Below are 12,182 nucleotides of genomic sequence, written 5' to 3' on the forward strand. Positions count from 1 at the left end.
CTTCAAGATGATAGGTTCATGCCTTAAGGGTTTCATCTCCAATGTGCTAAGATATTGATGCAGTGTCACAACCACTAAAGTGAGCTTTTCTTAAAAAGTGCCTTCTTCTGCCTCGTGCATTGTTTTATAAACCTACTTTCGAGGAACCATCAACCATGGGAAGCTAGTCCACAAATAGTGGCAACTAACTGACAATTAATTTCTTCAAATGGAGGCAACTAACGGACCAATACCCCCTCAAAATTGTCGATCCACAATCATAGGCAATCACTCCTAAATTGGTGGCATTTAACTGGCCAATTCAGTACCTAAATAGTGGCGATGGCTCATAGTTAGTGAAGATCCAGCTGCTTCTTAGCTGAAAAACATAAATATTCAGTTGTTGCTCAACTAAAGGACACAAGGCTTAGCAATCTTAATCCTAAAATGCAAAATACACTTGTCACTAAAGACTGAAAGTAGCTATCACCTTATCTAATTGTTGATTTTCTATTGAGTCCATTCATGAAATAATTGTAGATTTAAAAAGGGGATAGGGAACATTACAATTCTTCACTTCCCATAATTGCTTGTCCACAAGCAATAGTGGTAGATGTTAAAAAATCTTTGGTGTCTCGCGTAGACCAATTTGACTCATCTTTGGTGGTCCTTGCCAAGATTGTTACCATGGTCGATTAGGAGGTTGCCATTTCTACCTTGATACAAACTGATTGTCTAGCTGGAAATTAGTTAATGTGGGCTCCTTGAATAAGCTGTCTGAAAAAGAAAGGGTAACCCCAAATATAAATTACTTCTAAGATCTACGACAGAAGACGCTACATCCAAAGGGAGATCAAATAGACACTATGTTGGATACTATTTAGCCTCCTAAACGTTTATTTAAAACATTTATTAATTCATTTCCTTAATATGATAACATGGCTTATGTATCAAAAAACACCACCGAAGAAAACAAAAAAGAAGCCAAGAATCTTCTAATTTGCTTAGCTTAATTTAGACGCTGCATAATTGAAATGGACGCTCTATTGAAGCAATTGTGTATATTGTTATGTATACTATTAATAGTAAATATAATGGCATATTTTAAATTGTACAATAACTTACATAAAAGATAGGCGTTAGGCCTTTTCATATGTATAGTTGTATTACTATTAAAACATAGAATTGGACTGTGCAAAACAAGGCTGGACTGGGCACCTAAAAAGAAATTTTTTCATAAGGTATATATATTTTGGTAAAAAATGCAAAGAAAAACATTGTGATTTCACCTTCAAGTTACAGTCATAAGCGACAAAAGCACGATTAACTGCATTAGAAAATAACAAACAAATTTAATAACAAACTCACCTTTTAAGAAATTTTATACGACATGTTTATTGAAACACATTACAAATTTGGGATTGGCATTAGTTTGTCAGAGGTGATCAGTTGTCTACATAAAAAGTAAAAAAATCTGATGAGTGAGGCCTTTCAGGAACCCTAAATGGGCAACCAGACAATCAACACGACATCAATTATGTCTGCTCGTCTTCTTTCTTCAGCACAAAGACCGTTTCCATCTTCCCTTAAAATATGAACAAGAAAAAAACCATAAAAAAGGGTGCAAGAAACACTAATCGACCATTTATCAAAAACCTCATTAGTAAAAGCTAGTGTAATGAGATAAGTATGGGTAGAACCATTTGGCATCATGGCAATATAAGTTGCTATGTACTGGTAAGCCTACCCTTGTCATTCTGGGCACCACATTTAACCATAATGCAATGCACACGAGTTCCACTAAAGAGGCATAATTGAATACGATGCAAAAGAGATGGTAAATGATGCCATTCGAATTCTTGGAGCTGCTACATTATACCTATAAAAACTAAGATTCCACACCAAACCCTACCATGGGACATTGGGAAAAAAAAACCTGATTAGCCGTATGCAGATTGAGCCAAAAAAGAATTCATTGGAACCATGGCAAGGAACTTACCTCAAGATTTTCCTTTCAATACACCACCAAGAGAAAATGGGCAGAGTTCACATCAAAAATATTTTGAAACCCTAAAAGAGTAAAATATTTTTTGAAAATGAGATTAAAACTACAAACATTTGCTGCTAAACCCCAAACGAGGCCCAAATCATCCATGTATACAATGAAAGAAATATACAACATAAAATGAAAGAAATATACCTGTTTGTTGTAGCGAGAAGCAACTGTATTTTGGGTAGTCTCTATTCCAGGCGAAGAGGTTGGCCGAATCCAGAACGATGAAGTTTACAGTGAGTTGTATGAGCAGAAGTGCTTCTCTTCATGAGGCCATACTTCAAATTGAAAACCCCAAACGAGGCCCAAAGAAACCATTAATGCCAATAAAAAACATTTCAATCTTCTCACGCATCAAACAACCGCTAACATAATACATTGCATGACATTTTGCACGCCTTTTCCATCGCTACATTTAATCACACTATGCAAATTCCCTTTTGTAAGTATTTGAAAGCATAGCCAAATCTAGCGGGAGCTCGCGTATCCGAGAAATTTTCATGGAGCAAGGACAAACTCGCCACATTTCGAGTAGCAGATTTGTCCATGCATCCATAAGGTCACCGTAATTTATTTATTACTCATGAACCTCATAACTCGCATTTCCATAAGGTCACCGTTAATAAATTTTCTCGTTCTCGTTTAAAAAAGATTTGGAATACTGACAATTTTTCGGGCATAAATGCCCCCATTGAAAGCCTATCAGCTTCCATTTAAAAAAAAATCCAGAATACTGACAATTTTCCAGGCATAAATGCCCCCACTGAAAGCCTATCGGCTTAAAAATTTGCAAACATATTTGTTGGAGATATTGTTGGCATTATGTGAACCGGTATGAGGACATAATGACATTGTGTGTTGTCATTGATGTCAATATGATAAACAAGTGCGAACCGGCATATGAGAGAACCAGTAGAACACTGTGAATCGACATTTGTGCCAAAGTGAAGCGGTGTGTTTGTTCATGATGAACTGGCATATAGTTATGAGAACCAGCACATGGAAGTATTGTATGACTACCGGTTGGTAGTCTCAACTTCAGGGTTTCTGGTTTAAGTGCTTCAAGCCTGTGTGGCTCAACCGGTGACTTTGTGTGATGAGTTAGCATGGTAACAAAGAACAGATCATGTTGCCACATAAGCCTTGTGCGCGTGAAGGATCTTGCATGAAGAAGATTGTTCCTATCTACCTCGGGAATGTGAGAAGTCTGTAAAACGGTGATAACCTGTGATGGGTTATCAGCCGCCATAAAATCGGTGGAAATGGACGATGGAGAATGTCTTGAGATTGGATCAAGAACTACCGCATTTAATGCAGTGTGCTCAACAGTCAGGATTGAACCGTTTGAATTCCTTAACCTAACAGGTTTAGGGTTTAGGGTTTATGCTACCAACTATCTGTTTTCCTATAAGGTCGATGTTGTGTCTCTTTTAGAGGTTGTTGGCAAAAGTTGTGTGTGTGTATCCAAGAGAAGGGATACATGATTTTTGCCAGACCAAAAGGAGAGAAGTGATACCTGCAGAGTGTAAGTGCAGAAGGTGAAGAGGAGCTTGAGTGGATCTGCATTGGCATTGAGTGTTGTTACCATATCATTGTAATACCTGTTGATCTCTAACCACCTCAACAGTTGGAAAATCCCTTAACAGGGTAGCCTTAACCAGCTTGTTGTAAATCCTTTAACAGGGTAATTCAAAGCTATTGAGTTCGAAATCCTTTACCTATTGAGTTCTTGAAATCCTCTAACAAGGTAACCTTTAATAAGGTTTAACCCTTAACCGGGTATTCTAGCCATCCCTTAACCGGGTGACCTAACAGGATCGGTTCCTAGCAGAACCTATTGTAATGTCTCTAACCGGACAAGGCTCCTAACAGAGCGGACTTCTAAAGAGTTCAAAAACAGCTTGTGGGTATTCATCCCCACCGTGGTTTTTCCCAGTTGGGTTTCCAAGTGAAAAATATGTGTGTCATGTGTGATGCTTTTATCTTGTGATGCTTTGCTATTGTCTGTCAAGCATATGATGGTTCTGTGTTTTATGCCTCTGTCAATAAAACATGTTGAACTAGCTGTTATTATGATCTGATGATAGATTACCTGTTTATGCATAAGGGTGAAATGGTAGTGTAGTCTTGAGTTAAGTGAAAAGCTAAGTGAGTAACCGGTTAATGCTTGTCTCAGTCATTCTTAGCTTTACGGGTTGCACTCTGTTTCAAACCAGTGTCACTATTTGTTAGTCATTTGAAGTGTCTGCTGTCAAACCGGTTTAGGACTGTATTTTTGTCTGTACTGATTTACCCCCCCTCTCAGTACTGGGTTAGTACTATCCGTTCATCATTGAGTTATCAATTGGTATCAGAGCGTCCTCCAGGTCCTCTATGCTATAAGCTTAACTGCTTGAGGTAAAGATCCTAGTCTAATGATGAAGAGGGAAGGTCCAAAGTTTAATAGAGAAAATTTCAGTATATGGAAAGACAAAATGAAGATATACATCAGAAGCATGGGTGCTCAACACTAGATCTATGTTGAGACTGCCTATGTTGTTCATACCAGTACTCTCACTGATGACCAAACGAGAGAGATGCAGGAGAATGGACAAGTTATGGAAGCCCTAATTAGTAGTTTATCTGACTTTGAGTTTATTGATGTTCAGGATAAGGTAAATCCCAAAGAGGTATGGGATACTCTTGAAAATATCTATGGCGGTGATGAGCATGAAAAACATGCTAAGGAAGAAAGCCTTAGAGGGAAGTTTGAAGATATGCGGATGGTTGAAGGTGAGACCATTCAACAGTATGGAATAAGAATCAAAACTGTTGTTGGAGATATCAAGAGTGCAGGTGGTAAAATAGAAGATTCCACTGTGGTAAGCAAAGTCCTAAGATCCCTATTGCTGGTCTATGCAATAAAGGTTGCTGCTATTCAGGAGCTAAGATCAATAGACAAGACTAAGGTATCCCTAGAGTCCATCATTGCAAAGTTGACAACCTATGAGCTAAATAGTTTCGATGGCAGTGTTCAAAAGACTGAATTAGCTTTTAAAGCTTCTGCAGTACCATCCAGAAAAGGAAAAGAAGCTAGCACTAGTGGTGAACCAAGACAGGGTAGAGAAATGGATGATGAGGAGATTCTGATGGCATTTGAAGCTCTCCTTTCCAGGAAACTTTCTAAAGGAATCGACAAATATAGAGGTAAGCTACCTTTGAAATGCTTTTTTTGTAACCGGATAGGACATATTGTTGTAAACTATCCTAATGGTGACAACAAGGACAAACCGGAAAGGTTCAAGAAATTCAAAGGAGGAAACTAGAGAAACTATTTTGTGGCAGTTGATGAAGGTGTCATAGATGAAGAATCAGAGGATGAAGAAAATGAAGATATTGTGTTTGTTGTTGTTAAGGAAGATGTGTCAGACAAGAAGGCTCTTGTCTCCCGGTTTGATAATTCCAATGAGTGGATCATTGACAGTGGTTGTTCTCACCATATGATTGGTGACCGGAGCAAGTTTCTATCCTTAGAGGAGTATGATGGTGGTGTGGTTCGCTTTGGCAATGATGCACCATGCATGGTCAAAGGCAGAGGGTCTATCTCTCTAAATGGAAAGAGTAGTGCTGACAATGTGTATTGGGTTGATGGTCTTAGACACAACCTTCTAACTGTTGCCCAGCTGAATGACAATGGCCTCACTCTGGAATTCAAGAATGGAGTTTGTAGAATCAAAGGAAAGAATGGTGAATTGGTGGCCACCGGCATGCAGACCAAAGGTAACCTATTTCAGTTGAATGCAAATATAAGTACATGTCTTATGGCTAAATTTGTTGATAGCTGGATATGGCACAGGAGACTCTGCCATGTAAACTTTGATAGCATTGTGAAGGCTAGTAAGATCAAGGCAGTTAGAGGGTTGCCGATGCTAAGCAAACTGAATAATACCTTGTGCAGAGAGTGTCAATTGGGGAAAATGTCTTCCTCAACCATTAAAGGTAAATCTTTCACTGCTGACAACTTGCTTGACCTTGTGCATATTGATTTGTGTGGTCCTATGAAAACTAGAAGTGTGCAGGGTGATAGGTACTTCATGATTCTCACTGATGACTGCTCAAGAATGATGTGGGTCACTTTCTTGAAAGACAAGTTTGAAGCCTTTGTAAAGTTCAAAGCTTTCAGAGCATTAGTGGAGAAGGAAAGCGGTAAAAGGATCAAGTGCCTGAGAACTGATCAAGGAGGGGAATTCACTTTCGGTGAATTCAACAAGTACTGTGAAGAACATTGCATCAAGAGGCAATTGTCTGCCCCCTGGACTCCACAACAGAATGGCCAGCAGAGAGGAATAACGGGACTGCGGTTGAAGCAGCTAGAACCATGTTGTTCCAAGGAAAGGTAGCTCACACCTTTTGGAGAGAAGCGATGAGCACTACAGTCTACATAATGAACCGGGTACTCATTAAGAAAGGTAAGGATAAAACTCCTTATGAGTATTGGACCGGTAAGACACCTGTGGTTAGCTACTTTAGAGTGTTTGGTAGCAAATGTTACATTAAGAGGAGTGAACACCAGAGCAAATTTGATGTGAAATGTGATGAGGGAATATTCCTAAGATATTCCACCAAGAGCAAAGCTCTCAAGTGTTTCAACAATAGGACTCAGAGAATTATGGAAAGCATCAATGTAAGAGTTGATGAAACCTATGAGAAAACTGAGGAAACCGACAGTGAGCAAGCGGTAAACGAACCAGTTGCAACCTTCTGGGAACCGGTTAACAGCCAACCGAGTACGAGTAACAATGTTCCTACACTGACAAATGTAGATGTTGATACTGATGGAGATGAGGATGATGAAGAAAAGAAAGAGGAATCTATCAAGACCATTCCTCGGTATGTCAAGCTGAATCATGATCCTAAGCAGATCATAGGAGATAAGGATGCAGGAATCCTTACAAGAAGAAAGGTCAGAGAAAACTCATGTATGATATCTGAATTTGAGCCTAAATCATTCAAAGAGGCACATAAGGATGAAGACTAGATCAAGGCAATGGAAGAGGAACTTGACAAATAGAGAAAAATGGTACATGGTCTTTGGTATCCAGACCGGAGCACAAAAATGTCATTGGTACTAAATGGGTTTTCAGAAATAAGCTGAATGAGGATGGCATAGTGATTAGGAACAAAGCCAAATTAGTGTGCAAAGGATATGCTCAAGAAGAAGGAGAAGACTATGGAAAAACCTTTGCTCTCGTAGCCAGATTGGAAGGAGTCTGTATGCTTCTTGCATATGCAGTTTTAAAGGTTTCAAAGTATATCAAATGGATGTAAAATCTGCATTCCTAAATGGTGTACTTGAAGAGGAGGTGTATATTGAGCAACCATATGGGTTTGCCCTATCTGAAGATAGTGACATGGTATGTAGGCTACATAAAGCCTTATATGGACTAAAGCAGACACCTAGAGCATGGTATGAACATCTACATTCCCATCTTGTGAAGATTGAATTTGAGAGAACAAGTGAAGATAGTAATATCTACTTGAAGTCTGAAGGAGATCAGATCCTGATTTGTGAGGTATTTGTTGATGACATTATCTTTGGTGGAGATGACAAGATGAGTCATGTGTTTGTAGATGAGATGAAGAAAGAGTTTGAAATGTCACTCATAGGGGAGATTAAATTCTTCATTGGACTGCATATCCAACAGATGAAGGATGTAATCTTTATCACTTAGTCCAAGTATGTCAAAGAGGTGTTGAAGACCTTTGGCATGGAAGATAGAAAACCGGTTGGTACTCTGATGGTGACTGGTTGTAAACTATCTAAAGAAGACGACTCGGAATTGGTTGATGAGAAGGAATACCGATCAATGATTGGTAAGTTGCATTATGTAGTGCATAGCAGACCAGATATTGCACATGCAGTTGGCATTACTACAAGATTCTAGAAAAGCCCAAGAGAATCTCACTTGGTTGCAGTCAAGCAGATTCTTAGGTATCTGAAGGGAACTATTGACTGTGGATTGTGGTATCCTTATAGAAAGGATTTCAACTTGAAAGTATACACAGATGCCGATTGGGCAGGCAATATAGATGACCGAAAAAGCACAACCGGTGGTGCATTCTTTCTCGGTTGTAGACTGGTCTCATGGATGAGTAAGAAGCAGAGTTGTATCTCTCAGTCTACAGTGGAAGTAGAGTATGTTGCAGCTTTCATGAACTACACTCAGACAATCTGGATGAAGCATGTATTAAATGGCTTCAAAGTTCCTGTATCTGAACCGGTAAGTATATCTTGTGATAACACAAGTGCTATCAATATCTCAAAGAATCCGGTTTTACACTCTAGAACCAAACATTTTGAACTTAAGTATCATTTCCTGAGGGAAAAGGTTTAGAACAAAGAGATTGCACTGGAACATGTTTCCAGTCAGGAGCAATTAGCAAATATATTCACCAAGCCTCTCCCAAAGGCTACATTTATGTACTTAAGAGGTGAATTAGGGGTGTTGCCCCTTTAGGAGGTAAACTAAAGATATATGCTCCACATCAGTCAGGTATTGCATAGTCAAATTTTTCTTCAAGATTGATGTGTTGAAGGATGCTACTCCTCAGGGGGAGCAACATAATGGAACAGGGAATCTTGTGCCTCCACTTTGGCATTGTTGTCAAAGGGGGAGAAGATGTGAAGTGGAGAAGATATCTGCAGAAAATGGGGAGAAGATGTGAAGCGGAGAAGATATCTTTGTTTATTGCCATCAATGTCAAAGGGGGAGATTGTTGGCATTATGTGAACTGGTATGAGGATATAATGACATTGTATGTTGTCATTGATGTCAATATGCTGAAGAAGTGAGAACCGACATATGAGAGAATCGATATAACAATATGAACTGACATTTGTGCCAAAGTGAAGCGGTGTGTTTGTTCATGATGAACTGACATATAGTTATGAGAACCGGCACATGGAAGTATTGTATGACTACCGGTTGGTAGTCTCAACTTCAGGGTTTCTGGTTTAAGTGCTTCAAGCCTGTGTGGCTCAACCAGTGACTTTGTGTGATGAGTTAGCATGGTAACAAAGAACAGATCGTGTTGCCACGTAAGCCTTGTGCACGTGAAGGATCTTGCATGAAGGAGATTGTTCCTATCTACCTCGGGAATGTGAGAAGTCTGTAAAACAGTGATAACGTGTGATGGGTTATCAGCCGCCATAAAATCAGTGGAAATGGATGATGAAAAATGTCTTGAGATTGGATCAAGAATTGCTGCATTTAATGCAGTGTGCTCAACAGTCAGGATTTAACCGTTTGAATTTCTTAACCTAACAGGTTTAGGGTTTAGGGTTTATGCTACCGACCTATCTGTTTTCATATAAGGTCGATGTTGTGTCTCTTTCTGAGGTTGTTGGCAAAAGTTGTGTGTGTGTATCCAAGAGAAGGGATATGTGATTCTTGCTAGACCAAAAGGAGAGAAATGATACCTGCAAAGTGTAAGTGCAGAAGGTGAAGAGGAGCTTGAGCGGATCTGCATTGGCATTGAGTGCTGTTACCAAATCATTGTAATACTTGTTGATCTCTAAACACCTCAACAATTGGAAAATCCCTTAACAGGGTAGCCTTAACCGGCTTGCTGTAAATCCTTTAACAGGGTAATTCAAAGCTATTGAGTTCGAAATCCTTTAACTATTGAGTTCTTGAAATCCTCTAACAAGGTAACTTTTAATAGGGTTTAACCCTTAACCGGGTATTCTAGCCATCCCTTAACCGGGTGATCCCTAACAGGATCGGTTCCTAGCAGAACCTATTGTAATGTCTCTAATTGGACAAGGCTCCTAACAGAGCATACTTCTAAAGAGTTCAAAAATAGCTTGTGGGTATTCATCCCCACCGTAGTTTTTTCCAGTTGGGTTTCCAAGTGAAAAAATGTGTGTCATGTGTGATGCTTTTATCTTGTGATGCTTTGCTATTGTCTGTCAAGCATATGATGTTTCTGTGTTTTATGCCTCTCAATAAAACATGTTGAACTAGCTGTTATTATGATCTGATGATAGATTACCTGTTTATGCATAAGGGTGAAATGGTAGTGTAGTCTTGAGTTAAGTGAAAAGCTAAGTGAGTAACCGGTTAATGCTTGTCTCAGTCATTCTTAGCTTTACCGGTTGCACTCTGTTTCAAACCAGTGTCACTGTTTGCCAGTCATTTGAAGTGTCTGCCGTCAAACCAGTTTAGGACTGTATTTTTGTCTGTACTGATTCACCCCCCCCCTCTCAGTACCGGGTTAGTACTATCCGTTCATCATTGAGTTATCAGATATTTCATAGACGAACACTTCCAAATATGTAGATCTTATGTAGGATGCTTTGCATCATTTTTACAATTATAGAACTATTCTATGTCAATGTTAAATTGACCTTGCTTGCATATATGAACTTTGTTGGTTTATATGTTTGTAGCTTAACCCCTTAAATATTTACATTTGTATTTGCAAAAGGATTACATTTACAGACTTTGTTAAGAAGATTATTAGTTGGGAGATCAAACCTCTATTATCAAGTCAATTATAAATTAAAGATAATAGATAACATACAATAATGTTTGATTATATTAATATAATTATAATAATACAATAATTATATCTTTAAATACACACCTTAATAAATTGAAATATTATTTATCAATGTACGAGAAAGATTAATTGGTCAATTTTATGTTAAAATATGTTTTCTGTAGTATGTGTCTTAATCTGAAAATCTACAACTTTTGTTAACTTTCCGTGGTCAAACAGATCACGAGGAGCTTCTAGCTTTGACGAGTCGTAACAGGCTATGTAATGGCCAAGCTTTTGCTTATAGGAACACAGTTCAGAGGGTAGAGAGTAAAGAATAGAAAATGGGGAGCAGAGGAAGCGTGAGGTGTCGTGACATGGCCCACAAGTTGGTTCGTTGGGGGCGTGGGATAGGCAGTAGCAGTGGCGAAAAGAAAAAGAGATGGGCAGCCCTGTGGGGCAACGGTGACTATGGGCGATTGGGGTTGGGGTCGCTCCAGTCGCGATGGGAGCCCACACTGAGCCTCTGCTCTTCCCCTTCCTCCATTGCCTGTGGCGGTGCGCATACCCTCCTCCTCACTGGTCAGTATCCCTTTCCTCTCTATCTATCTCCAATTTCACTTTCTTGGCATGCACTCTGCCAGAGATATACTATCAATGTTCCAAAGGCTGTTCAAATATGATGTTAGATGATCCGGGGAAGAAATTGACAGGGTAAGAAGACTCAATTTCTGTCTTTCAGCGTTGTTTGTCAACAATATTGAAAAAATCTATGAAGGAATAGGTGTCTCCGGAGGTCCCTCGAAAGAATGAAAGAGGGGATAAGAGGAGGATGATATGCACCTATTGTGGCAAATCATGCCATCTTGTGAATTATGGTTTTTATAGGCAGTGAGATCATTCATGTTCTTAAAAGAATATAGAGCAGACAAAAACAAATGATCTATGCAAATTTAATTCAACGAAAAATATACAAGGCTCAAAACTTTGTTGATTTATTTGTGGAAGGAAATGTACATTTATAAGGAAGAAATCAAAATCGAATGCAAAACTGATATCTATCTAACTGTAAACTAACAACCAATTGCTGATTAACTAAATTATAATTAAACAATGTTCATTATTCTTTGAGTCTTTCCCATAACGAACAATGAGAATTGCTAAACGAATGTGGGTTTTTTTTTCTCTCCCCATGACGAAGATTTGGAAGAACTCGAAGCAGATCTCAAAGGTTCTGCAACTGGTCATGAGCAGGGGGCTGAGTATATCAGTGATTTGATGCTCTATAGGACAGTCGACAAGCTCAATTAGTTCATGGCGAACCAAGTTGCCAATATAGTGATGCTGAATTTCAATGTGCTTGGTCTAGCTGTGAAGCACGAGATTTTTACTCATTTGTATAGTTTTCTGGTCATCACAGTACGACACAGTGGAGCCGTTTTGTATGTTCTACATATCCTTTCACAATAGCCTCAACCATACTACTTGGCAAATTGTAAATGTGGGCGGCTTCATTCTCAGCCTATGCGGTAGAAAGTAATATATTAGGCTTCTAAGAAAATACCATAAAACAAAAACTAAAGGTATACTTGAATTAGACTTTTGATCATCTGTACAACTTGCCCAA

At 38.9% G+C, this 12,182-nt stretch overlaps 1 protein-coding gene across 4 annotated transcripts in view; it reads left to right on the forward strand.

Moving 5' to 3' along the window:
* Positions 1–10,763: 10,763 nt before the first annotated feature.
* Positions 10,764–12,182, forward strand: part of LOC131069481 (ultraviolet-B receptor UVR8) — a 143,891-nt gene continuing 142,472 nt past the window's right edge. Inside the window, exon 1 of one of the 4 annotated variants that reach the window (XM_058004920.2) lies at positions 10,764–11,137. In XM_058004920.2, the coding sequence (XP_057860903.1) occupies positions 10,900–11,137 (238 nt within the window). In that variant the 5' untranslated portion in view covers positions 10,764–10,899. The remainder of the gene's footprint in view (positions 11,138–12,182) is intronic. The other 3 variants (XM_058004922.2, XM_058004921.2, XM_058004919.2) reach the window with 3 other exon arrangements.

This window comes from Cryptomeria japonica, chromosome 11 (assembly GCF_030272615.1).
Source record: "Cryptomeria japonica chromosome 11, Sugi_1.0, whole genome shotgun sequence".
NCBI classification, from domain to species: domain Eukaryota; kingdom Viridiplantae; phylum Streptophyta; class Pinopsida; order Cupressales; family Cupressaceae; genus Cryptomeria; species Cryptomeria japonica.